Consider the following 14,815-nt stretch of genomic DNA (forward strand, 5'->3'; position numbering starts at 1 on the left):
ACCAATAGCAAGAGGGGGCGAGACTGCAGAATGGGGGCGGCCCTACGCGCTCGCTGATACGAGACCCGCCCCAGTCTCACTCCGATTGCTTGGAGGACCATCCGGCCAGTCGGTCCTCCAGTCCCGCCCCCGCTCTTCCTATTGGTCCTGAGCTGCCGTCAATCAGTCGGGTGGGTGGGCGGTGTGAGTTGAGCAGGCGCTGCTGGCAGGGTCTGAGGCAGAGAGCGCGGTTGCAGCATGTTAAGAGGGAGTCGGGGTAATCATAATCGACCTGTCCAGCCACCTTCAGGAATTAGTGGACTTGCACTCCAAGGTCCCTTTGTTCCTCTACACTTCTCAGTATCCTATCATTTATTGTGTATTCTCTTGCTTTGTTTGCCCTCCCCAAATACATTTCCCCACACTTCTCCAGATTGAATTCCATTTGCCATTGTCTGTCAAGCTGACCAGTCCATTGATATCTTCCTGCAGTCTACAGCTTTCTTACTCACTGTCAACCTGATGGCCACTTTTTGCCTCATCTGCAAACTTCTTAATCTTGCTCCCTACATTTCAGTCTAAAGCATTGAAATACACGATTATAACTTTGTTAACCAGCACTTTAGCAACCCGAAAGTTCTATTATCTGGAGTTTCCGAAAACATCTGAGGCTTGACTCTCAATGCTGAGTTTTCCCCGAGTGCAGCCGATTGTTCTGGGCATTACTGTCCTGTAGTTAGTGGTGCTGCTGACAGTCCATCTTTTTGTGTCACTGTGCTTATGCAGTATTGCAATTTATCTCCCCACCCACCCATTATTGCATCCAATAAAGCATTGGCAGGAAAAGGGGGAAAGTGGAAAAGGGTTGTGTTGATGCTACACCAGAAAATAAAAATTTACCCATGTCTTGAAAAAGGTGGAAATTGTAATCTGGTGACGAATGAATATAATGTTGGTTCGCCAACCATATACAACTTCAGGGGTCAAAAAGACCAGTTGTTGAAATTCTTTGCTAGTTCTGAGACTAATAAAGCTGTTGAACAACACCGTACTCTACATAAACCTAAATTAGAGCAGCTAGACAGTGTACTACATGAATAGATTTTGCTGAAACGCTCCGGGGATTCCCTAGTCTGAGGCCCAATGCTCATTGCAAAGACAAATGACTTTTATAAACAAATGGAATTGACTGAACCATGTGCATTTTCTGATGGATGGCTTTCCGGCTTTAAATAGTGGCATGGCATATGAAGACTGGATTTAACCAGTGAACAAAAATCAGCCGACCATGAGGCTGCAGAAAAATATTGTGATTTCTTCAACAAATTAATTGCTGAACATCTATCCCCAGAACAGATTTATAACACAGGTAAAACAGGCCTATTTTGGCATTGTTCCCTAATTCTACCCGAGATGGGTGCGAGTGTGACTAATGTAAAATAAATGCAAAATTAAGCAAAATAAAGACAGAATAACCGTACTTACATGAGCTAATGCTACAGGAACGCACTGACTGAAGCTTTTGGCAATGGCAATGGCAATGGCAAAAAAAAAATGGAAAAGTTAGAAAACCTGAAAATAGCAAAGCTATTCTTTTATTCGATAATTGTCGAGCTCACCCTCATGAATCGAAGTTTGTGTTGGTAATAGTTTTACCATCTTCCTGTCTGACAATGTTACCTCGTTGATTTAACCAATGGTCCCGGGCGTCACCCAGAATATGAAGTGTTTTTACAGGAGAGATTTCCTCAGAAGGTTAATCAATTATGAAGGCACAATTCAAAGCTTTCAATCAAATTATAACATTAAAGATGCCATTTTCAATGTGGTTTGTGCATGGAATTCAGTTAAAGGTGAAACATTAAGGAAAGCTGGGAGAAAACTGTGGCCCAGTGTTATGTTTGCAGAAGTGTCTTCTGATGAAGAGGAATTTGAAGGCTTTGATGTTCAACATATATATAAAAAATCACAAATTCTTGACATGCTGAGTAATGTTCCTTCTATAAACCCAATCAAGCAGCTTAGTGAAAATCATGTAGGGAAAATGTGGTGGGGAAACCATTGGAAAAAAACTCTGAGGGACAGGATTAATCTCCACTTGGAGAGGCAGGGATTAATCAGGGATAGTCAGCATGACTTTGGACTGGGGAGATCATGCCTAAATAACTTGATTGAATTTTTTGAGGAGGTGACTAGATGTGTAGATGAGGGTGAAGCAGTTGATGTAGTCTACATGGACTTGAGTAAGGCTTTTGATAAGGTCCCGCATGGGAGATTGGTTAAGAAGGTAAGAGCCCATAGGATCCAGGGCAAAATTTGGCAAATTGGATCCAAAATTGGCTTAGTGGTAGGAGGCAGAAGGTGATGGTCAAGGGTTGTTTTTGTGAATGGAAGCCTGTGACCAGTGGTGCACCGCAGGGATCGGGACTGGGACCCTTGCTGTTTGTAGTGTACGTTAATGATTTTCTTTTGGGCCTCCTTATCTCGAGAGACAATGGATACGCGCCTGGAGGTGGTCAGTGGTTTGTGAAGCAGCGCCTGGAGTGGCTATAAAGGCCAATTCTGGAGTGACAGGCTCTTCCACAGGTGCTGCAGAGAAATTTGTTTGTTGGGGCTGTTGCACAGTTGGCTCTCCCCTTGCGCCTCTGTCTTTTTTCCTGCCAACTACTAAGTCTCTTCGACTCGCCACAATTTAGCCCTGTCTTTATGGCTGCCCGCCAGCTCTGGCGAATGCTGGCAACTGACTCCCACGACTTGTGATCAATGTCACACGATTTCATGTCGCGTTTGCAGACGTCTTTATAACGGAGACATGGACGGCCGGTGGGTCTGATACCAGTGGCGAGCTCGCTGTACAATGTGTCTTTGGGGATCCTGCCATCTTCCATGCGGCTCACATGGCCAAGCCATCTCAAGCGCCGCTGACTCAGTAGTGTGTATAAGCTGGGGGTGTTGGCCGCTTCAAGGACTTCTGTGTTGGAGATATAGTCCTGCCACCTGATGCCAATTATTCTCCGAAGGCAGCGAAGATGGAATGAATTGAGACGTCGCTCTTGGCTGGCATACGTTGTCCAGGCCTCGCTGCCGTAGAGCAAGGTACTGAGGACACAGGCCTGATACACTCGGACTTTTGTGTTCCGTGTCAGTGCGCCATTTTCCCACACTCTCTTGGCCAGTCTGGACATAGCAGTGGAAGCCTTACCCATGCGCTTGTTGATTTCTGCATCTAGAGACAGGTTACTGGTGATAGTTGAGCCTAGGTAGGTGAACTCTTGAACCACTTCCAGAGCGTGGTCGCCAATATTGATGGATGGAGCATTTCTGACATCCTGCCCCATGATGTTCGTTTTCTTGAGGCTGATGGTTAGGCCAAATTCATTGCAGGCAGACGCAAACCTGTCGATGAGACTCTGCAGGCATTCTTCAGTGTGAGATGTTAAAGCAGCATCGTCAGCAAAGAGGAGTTCTCTGATGAGGACTTTCCGTACTTTGGACTTCGCTCTTAGACGGGCAAGGTTGAACAACCTGCCCCCTGATCTTGTGTGGAGGAAAATTCCTTCTTCAGAGGATTTGAACGCATGTGAAAGCAGCAGGGAGAAGAAAATCCCAAAAAGTGTGGGTGCGAGAACACAGCCCTGTTTCACACCACTCAGGATAGGAAAGGGCTCTGATGAGGAGCCACCATGTTGAATTGTGCCTTTCATATTGTCATGGAATGAGGTGATGATACTTAGTAGCTTTGGTGGACATCCGATCTTTTCTAGTAGTCTGAAGAGACCACGTCTGCTGACGAGGTCAAAGGCTTTGGTGAGATCAATGAAAGCAATGTAGAGGGGCATCTGTTGTTCACGGCATTTCTCCTGTATCTGACGAAGGGAGAACAGCATGTCAATAGAGTATCTCTCTGCACGAAAGCCACACTGTGCCTCAGGGTAGACGCGCTCGGCCAGCTTCTGGAGCCTGTTCAGAGCGACTCGAGCAAAGACTTTCCCCACTATGCTGAGCAGGGAGATTCCACGGTAGTTGTTGCAGTCACCGTGGTCACCTTTGTTTTTATAGAGGGTGATGATGTTGGCATCGCGCATGTCCTGGGGTACTGCTCCCTCGTCCCAGCACAGGCATAGCAGTTCATGTAGTGCTGAGAGTATAGCAGGCTTGGCACTCTTGATTATTTCAGGGGTAATGCTGTCCTTCCCAGGGGCTTTTCCGCTGGCTAGGGAATCAATGGCATCACTGAGTTCCGATTTGGTTGGCTGTATGTCCAGCTCATCCATGACTGGTAGAGGCTGGGCTGCATTGAGGGCAGTCTCAGTGACAGCATTCTCCCTGGAGTACAGTTCTAGGTAGTGCTCAACCCAGCGGTCCATCTGTTTGCGTTGGTCAGTGATTATGTCCCCCGATTTAGATTTGAGGGGGGTGATCTTCTTGATGGTTGGCCCAAGAGCTCTCTTCATGCCATCATACATTCCTCTGATGTTTCCGGTGTCTGAGGCCAGCTGAATATGACTGCATAGGTGTTGCCAGTAGTCGTTTGCGCAACGCCTAGCTGTTCTTTGTGCAGTACTTCTGGCTGCTTTAAGTGCTGCGGATGTTAAATCGCTGGGGGCTTTCTTGTAGTTCAAAAGTGCAATGCGCTTAGCGGCTATGACAGGTTCCAGCTCTTCATTATGAGATTGAAACCAGTCTGCATTTCTCTTCGCACTTTTGCCGTAGGTGGTCAAAGCTGACTCATAGATGGCGTCTCTGATGTGGGCCCACTTGGTCTCAGCATCCCCTGTGGGAGTGTTTTGAAGGGCTGTTGCAAGTGAATTTAGAAATTTTTGTAACAGCTGTGGGTGAGAAATTCTGCTCGTGTTGATGCGCGGGTGGCCCTTCTGCTTGGAATGATGCAACTTCTTTGGTCTGAGTCTAACCTTGCTGCACACCAGGGAGTGGTCGGTGTCGCAGTCCGCACTGTGGAAGCTGCGTGTGATTTGAACACTGTTTAAGGCGGCTCGCCTTGTGACAATGAGGTCTAGCTGGTGCCAACGACGTGATCTTGGGTGCCTCCATGAAACCTGGTGACAGGGTTTAGTGTGAAAGAACGAGTTGGTGATGCAGAGGTTATGATAGGTACACAACTCAAGCAGTCTCTGCCCGTTCTCATTCATCCTTCCAACGCCATAGCGCCCAAGGCAGGAGGGCCATGAGTCATGGTCGGCCCCAACCCTGGCATTAAAGTCCCCCAGCAGGAATAGGTGTTCGGTGTTGGGGATGCTGCTAATGATGTTATGGAGTTGTTCATAGAACTGGTCTTTAGCTTCAGGTGCGGAACAGAGTGTTGGAGCATAGATGCTGAGTAGGTGTACTGGACCAGAGGTGGTGAGCAGTCGGATGGACAGTATGCGTTCCGAGCCATTTGAGGGAGGCTCTATCATGCTGAGCAAGGAGTTTCTGATGGCGAAGCCCACTCCATGCTGTCTTGGTTCTTCAGGATCCCTGCCCTGCCAGAAGAAGGTGTAGTCTTGCTCTGCTAGAGAGCCACTCGCGGGGAGGCGAGTCTCCTGAAGTGCTGCAATGTCCACATTGAGTCTACTGAGCTCGTTGTTAATGATGGCGGTCTTCCGAGAATCGTTGATTTGTGTAAGGTCTTCCGACAGGCCAGGACACATAGTTCTGACGTTCCAGCTTGCAAAGCGAAGGGCTGGTACCTTCTTTCCATTTTTCATGTTGTTTGGTGCGGTGTATCAGTCCACCTTTCGGGCAATGACCCTGAGCTCCAAGCACCCATTGAAGCAGGCAGACTGTGGCGGGACAGAACCTTATTGACCGGGGGCTGCCCGGTTTGAGGCGGGCGGTAGCTGTCCAGTGAGGTGCAATGACCTCTCCCACCGACAAAGGCAACCCGTGGCGCCCAGTTTCTACGCCAATTTATCTGGACTTATAACCCGTAACTGCTGCCTTCCGTGTTGTTTCAGTCGCTGTGAGGCAACTATGGAGTGACCTCTCCATGGCGCATGCCTGGGCAAATTTATGGAGGTTGAGAGTTGCCCAGTCGTCAAAACCCCCCTCTCGGCCTTTCTGGTGGGGTCCAAAGGAGTGCAGGACACGACGTTTGGCACCAGTATGGCTGCAGGATCTGCCGGAAACATGCCAAAGGTGACACATGACCGCCTACGGGGTTCCGCTCCGGATTTTCTGTTAGGGTTTACTCCCTTAGCCTTGGTCTCTCCCGAGACGCCCAATGATTTAGATGTGAATATAGGAGGTATGATCAGTAAGTTCGCAGATGACACGAAAATTGGTGGTGTTGTAAATAGTGAGGAGGAAAGTCTTAGATTACAGAATGATATAGATGGACTGGTAAAATGGGCGGAGCAGTGGTAAATGGAATTTAATCCTGAGAAGTGTGAGGTGATGCATTTTGGGAGAACTAACAAGCCAAGGGAATATACAATAGATGGTAGGACCCTGGGAAGTACAGAGTGTCAGAGGGGCCTTGGTGTACGTGTCCATAGATCACTGAAGGCAGCAGCACAGGTAGATAAGGTGGTTTGGAAGGCATATGGGATACTTGTCTTTATTAGCAGAAGCATAGCATATAAGAGCAGGGAGGTTATGATGGAGCTGTATAAAATGCTAGTTAGACCACAGCTGGAGTACTGTGTACAGTTCTGGCCACCACACTATAGGAAGGATGTGATTGCATTGGAGAGGGTGCAGAGGAGATTCACCAGGATGTTACCTGGGCTGGAGATTTCAGCTCTGAAGAGAGACTGAAAATGCTAGGGTTGTTTTCCTTAGAGCAGAGAAGGCTGACGGGGGACCTGATTGAGGTATACCAAATTATGAGGGGCATTGATAGGATAAATAGGAAGAATTTTTTTCCCTTAGCTGAGGTGTCAATAACCAGGGGAGATAGATTTAAGGTAAGGGTCAGGAGTTTTACAGGCGATTTGAGGAAAGATTTTTTCACCCAGAGGGTGGTTGTATCTGGAACGCACTGCCTGAAGTGGTGGTAGAGGCAGGAACCCTCACAACATTTAAGAAGTATTTAGATGAGCATTTAAAATGCCATAGCATACAAAGCTATGGGACAAGTGCTGGAAAATGGGATTAGAATACTTAGGTGCTTTATGGCCGGCACAGACATGATGGGCCAAAGGGCCTGTTTCTGTGCTGTATAACTCTATGACACTAAGCTTGGGTTGAAGCTGACAAGGAGTTTGAAGTGACACATGTTGTTAATTGTTAGTGATATGGAAATAATAGTGTCCTGAATCCTGAAAAGTCTCAGGAAACTGAAGAAGGATCTATAGAAGATTTTAGCGAGGAACAGAAAATAACTTGGGCTAATGTTACTTCAGTACTTGATACATTAATCAAATCTGCTGAAAGGCAGACTTGTTATTCTGCACAAGAGTTCATGCAGCTACATGCTTTGCACTCTACTTCCATGCAAAAAAGACATGAGGCAAGTAGGCAAACTGATATCTGAAATCTTTTCAAGAAAGCTTCCAGGGCTTGCCCTAGGCTCAGTACAGATTCTGTCCCATCACCGTCTACATCTAGTGTTTTAGTGTAATTTATACATTAAGTTTACTGTTCCTCAAGAATTCCATGCATCATTACTGCCTCAAGATTTCTGTATTGTACATGCTCTTGTTCTTTGTATGTAATCATTTCTATTAAAATTAAAACTATTGCATTGTATTGCCTTGTATTGCATGCCGGATAACAAAGATTTTATTGTACCACAAAAGCAAGGAACCTGGTACTGAGCCCTGTGGAACCCCACTGGAAACAAGCTTCCAGTCATGGTTCAGTTCCAGATGTGATTAACAGCAGCAATAACAGCAGAATCCAACATGCATGAAAGTGCTGGTGTGTCAGCCATTTGGGACGGCTGAGTGAATCCTTTCCTACACACAGAGCAGGTGAATGGCCTCTCCCCAGTGTGAACTCACTGGTGTATCAGTAAATCACTAGCACTTTTAAAAACTCTTCTCAGTCAGAACATCGAAAAGGTCTGTTATCAATGTGAACAAGTTGGTGTTTATTGAAGTGGGATGACCGAGTGAATCCCTTCCCACAAACAGAGCCGGTGAACGGTGTCTCCAGAGTGTGAACTCGCTCGTGTCTCTGCAGGGAGGATGAGTGAGTGAACCTCTTCCCACAGTTGGAACAGGTGAACGGCCTCTCCCCAGTGTGAACCCGCTGGTGTTTTACCAGGTTGGATAAGAGAATGAATCTCTTCACAACTGCAGAGCAGGTGAACGGCAGTGTGAGTATATTGGTTTGTCTGTAGATTCCTTGTGCCTTTTAAAGCTCTTCTCACAGTCAGAACTTTTAAATGGCCTTTTCCCAGTGTTAATGCGCTGGTGTATACAGAGGCTGGATGAACATGCAAATCCCTTTCCACATATGGAGCAGGTGAATGGCCTCTCCCCAGTGTGAACTCGCTGGTGTATGTAAAGGCTGGATGAACATGCAAATCCCTTCCCACACTCGGAGCAGGTGAATGGTCTCTCCCCAGTGTGACTGCATCGATGAGTTTCCAGCCAGCTTGGATAATTGAATCTCTTCCCACAGTCCACACATTTCCACGGTTTCTCTGTGGTGTGGGTGTCCTTCTGTCACACCAGGTTGGATGATCAGTTGAAGCCTCGTCCACACACAGAACATGTGTACAGTGTCTCCCCACTGTGAACGGTGGGATGTTTTTTCAGGCTGCGTAACTGGTTAAAGCTCTTTCCACAGTCAGTGCACCGGAACACTCTCACTCGGGTGTGCGTGTCTCGGTGATTTTCCAGTCACACTGATGTTTGAAAGCTTTTCTCACAAACAGAACTGACAGCCATTTCCCCTTCAACATTCAAAGCTGATGTTATTCAGGTCCTGAAGAATCTAGTGACTCAGTCAGAACTTTATGTGATGGCTGGTTTCCCATCTGCAAATCCTTCCTTTCTAAGCCCCTAGAAAAGGAGTTTACAAAAGCCATCACTTTCAGTCCCTGACAGAAATTCAGAACAGACAAACATTTCTCATGGTCATGAATGAATCCATTTCAGTAACAAATGTTGAAATGTTTGCTTCTCACCCACAGGGTTTTATCTGTTTAAAGCCACAACAGAAAAGGGCCAGTTTGCTCCTGGAGTCTGAGAGAAATCAGCTTTCAAAATGATGCAGAGTTTCAGCCAATGAGGGGGATCCATACTCAGCCATGCCCACTCGATGCCACAGGCCACCCTCCTCATTCACTCCAATTGGCTGGAGGACCAACTGCCCGCTTGGCCCTCCCGCCCTTTCCCACTCTTCCAATTGATTTGGACATGCCGTCAATCACCGGGCACTGTGAGTTGCCAGGTAAGAGGTGTGGAGGTGTGGGTTCTGATGAAGGGTTGAAACATTAACTCTGCGTCGTTCTCCACAGATGCTGCCAGACCTGCTGAGTATTTCCTGCATTTCTTGTTTTTATTTCAGATTTCCAGCATCCGCAGTATATTGCTTTTATTATGCAAGAGGTGTGGAGGGAGCGGGTTAAGAAACCCTGTAGGGAGCGGCTCCCAAGTTCACCCTGGCTGGAAAGTGCAGTGTAATTGGCAAATTTCGGGTGGAACAACAAAAGCTGGCAACTCTCAGGGAGAGTCTGGAAATGGAAGAGAAATGGGAAGTGGGCAGGGAGCGTGTGTAAATGGAGGGAAACTGGAGACTGATCAGGGAGCATCTGTAAATGGAGGAGAAATGGGGGCTGGTTAGGGAATGTCTGCAAATGATAGAAGAGTGGTAAAGAGTGAGAAGGATGGTACCAAATCTCTGGAGGATATTGATGGACTGGAGCAATGGGCAGATACATGGCAGATGAAATTTAGTGCAGAAAAGTGTAAAGTAATGCATTTTGGAAAGAAGGATGAGGAGAGGTAATATAAACTAAATAATACAATTTTAAACAGTGTAGGATCAGAGAGACCTGGGGGTGCCTGAACACAAATCTTTGAAGGTGGCAGGACAAATTAATAAAGCTGTTTAAACAGCGGAGCAGATCCTTGGCTTTATAAATAGAAGCCTAGAATACAGAGGCAAGGAGATTCTGCTAAACCTTTATAAAGCACTAGTTAGATCTCAGCTGGAGTATTGTATCCAGTTCTGGGCACCAGACTTTAGAAAAGAATCAAGGCCTTGGAGAGGGTGCAGAGGAGATTTACTAGAATGATACCAGGGGTGAAGGGTTTCAGTTCTCTGGAGAGGCTGGAGAAGCTGGGATTGTTCTCCTGAGAGCAGAGAATGTTAAGGGGAGATTTAATAAACATGTTCAAAATGATGAGGGATTTTCATTGAGTAGAGAGGGAGACACGGTTTCCACTGGCAGGAGGGTCAGTAACCAGAGGACAGAGATTTAAAATAATTGGCCAATAAAGCCAGCGGGAGGAGGTGAGGAGAAACGTTTTTAAGCAGCGAGTTGTTCTGATCTGGAATTCACTGCCTGAAAGGGTGAAGGAAGCAGATTCAATAATATCTTTCAAAATGGAATTCAAAGAAATTTAAACAGGAAATTTTCCAAGGCTATCGGGAAAGTGTAGGGGAGTGGAATTAATTGGATAGTTCTTTCAGAGAGCCGGGCACTGACACAATCTACCGAATGGCCTCGTTCTCTGCTCTATGGTTACGTGAAATGGTGACAATCAGGGAGCATCTGCATGAGGAGGAGAAATGGAGAGTGGTCAGTGAGAGTCCATCACCAGAACTGGGAGATGTTACAATGGACAGGAAGGGCCAGAGTGTTGGAGGAGGGGGAGAGAGCACGTACACACAGAGAGAGTCAGCATCTTCAGGGGAGGAGAGGGAGGGAGACAACTGAGTGTAAAACTGAACCCAGCCAGAGTCAGCACCTTCAGGGGAGGAGAGAGAGACAGAGAGGAACCAGTGAGTGTAAAACTGAACCCAGCCAAAGTCAGCACCTTGAGGGGAGGAGAGAGAGACAGAGAGGAACCACTGAGTGTAAAATTGAACCCAGCCAAAGTCAGCACCTTCAGGAGAGGAGAGAGAGGGGAATCAGTGAGTGTAGAACTGAACCCAGTCAGATTCAGCTGTTATGCTCACAGAAGGAGCAAGGATGAAAAATGAAGTTAACTGGAGCAGTTATGAACTATAAAAAATGAATTGATGAGTTAAAACTCCAAAACATGGACACATTGCTGCAGACAAGATTGGGTAGGGGTCAGGTGACTCCCCTCCTGTAATATAAAATACATCTGGGCTGTTGGAGACCAAAACCAATCATCACATATGGTCCAGCCCTGGGAAGACATTAAAATGGGAAACAGGCAATTCATAGCAAAGCAGCTCCTATCTTCAACAATTGTGTTATCAAAGACCCTGGCAGAGAGGGAGACTGTGGATTCAAAACCAAAATAATAGGTGTGACCTAACACCACGGTATCACGATGAGCCATCTTCAAACCCCATTTTTAACAATGGTGCACGTTCAAAGACATTGTATAAACCCTGCAGGGGAGAGTATTCTTTGATCACATGATCGAAACCAAGCTGATAAGACATTTTCTTAACGACAGAGATAGAGAGAGACTGAAGGCCATACTTCCAGCCAGAGAAGCTGTGAGGCTGACCAGCTGAGCAAAAGTGCCCTGTCTGCAAAAACAGTTTCAAAACACCTTTAAACAACTGGGGCAGAGATAAATTACAAGGTGACTTTGAATTCCCCACCAGTGGAAGTAAACCAGAAATCTGCAACACTTCAGCAAGTTCAAGATTACAAACATCCAGGCCTGCACCTTTGAAAAGACTTTCCTCCCGAGATGATCCAACAGGTTTTTGCAAACCACAAAACTCTTCCGTCACTTGGGACTTCACATGCATCTTTCCGTTTCCTTTCTAGCTATGCTTGTGTGTCAATGCATGAGCAGGTGAAGGCTGCGAACAATTCAGTTATTGTGGAAAAAATGGTTATCTTTCTTTCTTTAAATCTATGAGAAAACCTGTCGATGGTCTGTTTATTTGACCCTTAAAACACTCAGGGCTTGAAACATTGTTCTTTTTAAAAAAATGTGTTTTGTGGAATATGGTCATCACTGGTTGGCCAGCATTTATTGCCCATCCCGAAATGCCCTTGAACTGAGTTCTTGCTCGGTCATTTCAGAGGGCATTTAAGAGTAACCACATTGCTGTGGGTCTGGAGTCACATGTAGGCCAGACCAGGTAAGGACAGCAGATTTCCTTCCCGAAAGGACAGAAGTGAACCAGATGAGTTTTTCCAACAATCGACAATGGTTTCATGGCCAGCATCAGACTAGCTTTTAATTCCAGATTTTTATTAATTGAATTAAAACTTCACCATCTGCCTCAGTGGGATTCAAACCTATGCAGCAGTGGACTGAGTGTGATGTATCCAGGTTTGCTGATGATAGAGAGTGAGATGGAAAAGTAAGCAGTGAGGAGGACACAAACAGGCTGCAGTGATAGAGAAAGGTTGGGTGTGTGGGCAGATGGAATACAATGTGCCAAGTAGGAACTCATCCACTTTGATAAAAAAATGATTTATAATTTTTCCTATGAATCATGAGAGACTGAGAAATGTTTGCACTCAGAGGGACCTAGTGTACGTGGAACACAGAAAGTTAACATGCAGGTACAGTAAGCAATAAGGAAGGCAAACGGTATGTTAGCTTTTGTTGCAAAGGGATTGGGGTAAAAGAGTAAAAATGTCTTACTGCAATTACGCAGGACATTGGTGAGGCCCCACCTGGAGTACTGTGTGCAGTTTTGGTCTCCTTACCTAAGGAGGGATACACTTGTCCTTGAGGGAATGCAACAAAGGTTCACTAGTCTGAGTCCTGAGATACAAAGGACAAAGAACAGTACAGCACAGGAACTGGCCATTCGGCCCTCCAAGCCTGCACCGATCTTGATGCCTGCCTAAACTAAAATCTTCTGCACTTCTGGGGACTGTATCCCTCTATTCCCTTCCTATTCATGTATTTGTCAAGATGTCTCTTAAACGTCGCTATTGTATCTGCTTCCACCACCTCCCCTGGCAGCAGGTTCCAGGCACTCACCACCCTCTGTGCAAAAAACTTGCCTCGCACATCCCCTCTAAACTTTGCCCCTCACACCTTAAACCTATGTCCCCTAGTAACTGACTCTTCCACCCTGGGAAAAAGCTTCTGACTATCCACTCTGTCCATGACGCTCATAACTTTGTAAACCTCTATCATGTCGCCCCTCCACCTCCGTCGTTCCAGTGAAAACAATCCGAGTTTTTTCAACCTCTCCTCATAACTAATGCCCTCCAGACCAGGCAACATCCTGGTAAACCTCCTCTGTACCCTCTTCAAAGCCTCCACGTCCTTCTGGTAGTGTGGCGACCAGAATTGCATGCAATATTCTAAGTGTGGCCTAACTAAGGTTCTGTACAGCTGCAACATGACTTGCCAATTTTTATACTCTATGCCCCGACCGATGAAGGCAAGCATGCCGAATGCCTTCTTGACTACCTTATCCACCTACATTGCCACTTTCAGTAACCTGTGGACCTGTCCGCCCAGATCTCTCTGCCTGTCAATACTCCTAAGGGTTCTGCCATTTACTGTATACCTCCCACCTGCATTCGACCTTCCAAAATGCATTACCTCACATTTGTCCAGATTAAACTCCATCTGCCATTTCTCCGCCCAAGTCTCCAACCGATCTATATCCTGCTGTATCCTCTGACAATCATTATCATTATCCGTAACTCCACCAACCTTTGTGTCGTCCGCAAACTTACTAATCAGACCGGCTACATGAGGCGATTGTTCTATTTATTCACAGAATGTGGGTGTTGCTGGAAATGCCAGTATTTATTGCCCATTCCTAGTGGCCCTTGAGAAGGTGAGCTGCCTCCTTGAATATAATTGACTGGCTTGCTAGGATACTTCAAATAGAAGTTAAGTCAACCACATTTCTGTGGGTCTGGAGTCACATATAGGCCAGACGGGTAAGGACGGCAGATTTACTTCCCGTAAGGAAAGTAGTGAACCAGGTCGTTTTGCAAGGACAATTTAGTAGTTTCATGCTCATCATTACTGATACCAGCTTTAAAAAAAAAAATCTCAGATTTATTTAATGAATTGAGTTTAAAATCCCTAAACTGCTGTGGTCGGATTTGAATTCATGTCTCTGCATCATTAGTCCAGGCCTCTGGATTACTAGTTCAGTAAGATAAACCACTGTGCTACAGCACCCCCACTATGATCCATCTCCTCCTATGAGGAGAGATTGAGTAGACTAGGCCTATATTCCCTGGAGTTGAGAAGAATGAGAGGTGATCTGACTGAAACATAATAAATTCTTAAGAGACTTGACAGGGTAGATGCTGAGAAAATGTTTCCCCTGTCTGGGGAATCTGGAACACTGGGTCACAGTCTCAGGATAAGGGATCGGCCATTTAGGACTGAAATGAGGAGAACTTTCTTCACTGCAAGGGTTGTGAATCTTTGGAATTGTCTACCCCAGGGAGCTGTGGATGCTCAGTCGTTGAGTATATTTAAGACAGAGATTGATAGATTTTTGGGTACTGAGGGAATTAAGGGATATGGGGATAGTGTGGGAAGGTGGAGTTGAGGGAGAAGATCAGCCATGATCTTGGTGAATGGGACAGCAGGCTCGAAGGGCCAAATGGCCTCCTCCAGCTCCTATTTCTAATGTTCATTAAACCTCAGTCTGGTTCCTCTCAAGCTGCTGAGTGAATGAATTAAATCTTTCTTGACAAATCACCAAGATACCAGACTACAAGTCATGCCCAAAACATCATTTATTGGTTACAAACCACAACTTAGTTAAATCTGGACACACAGACACT

General features: G+C 46.1%; 1 protein-coding gene and 1 pseudogene across 1 annotated transcript; one reads left to right on the top strand and one right to left on the bottom strand.

Moving 5' to 3' along the window:
• Positions 1–759: 759 nt before the first annotated feature.
• On the top strand, positions 760–7,834 carry LOC137348759 (jerky protein homolog; annotated as a pseudogene).
• A 131-nt stretch (positions 7,835–7,965) lies between these two features.
• Positions 7,966–11,835, bottom strand: LOC137348760 (zinc finger protein 664-like). The gene is made up of 3 exons (XM_068014011.1): positions 11,683–11,835; positions 8,297–8,591; positions 7,966–8,219 (listed from the first exon to the last, which is right to left on the bottom strand). Exons 1-3 carry the CDS (start codon positions 11,833–11,835, stop codon positions 7,966–7,968), a joined length of 702 nt encoding a protein of 233 aa, XP_067870112.1.
• Between the last annotated feature and the right edge of the window lie 2,980 nt (positions 11,836–14,815).

Source organism: Heterodontus francisci, chromosome 34 (genome assembly GCF_036365525.1).
Source record: "Heterodontus francisci isolate sHetFra1 chromosome 34, sHetFra1.hap1, whole genome shotgun sequence".
Taxonomy (NCBI): Eukaryota; Metazoa; Chordata; class Chondrichthyes; order Heterodontiformes; family Heterodontidae; genus Heterodontus; species Heterodontus francisci.

Bases quoted from the DNA above. Each gene is read 5' to 3' on its own strand.
- LOC137348760 (XM_068014011.1), bottom strand. From the start codon at position 11,835: ATGCATGTGAAGTCCCAAGTGACGGAAGAGTTTTGTGGTTTGCAAAAA. The intron at 8,592-11,682 runs GTGGGGAATTCA...CTGGTGTGACAG, and splicing joins TTTCTGGTTTACTTCCACTG to AAGGACACCCACACCACAGA. The intron at 8,220-8,296 runs GTGAGAAGAGCT...CCTGCTCTGCAG, and splicing joins GCCATTTAAAAGTTCTGACT to TTGTGAAGAGATTCATTCTC.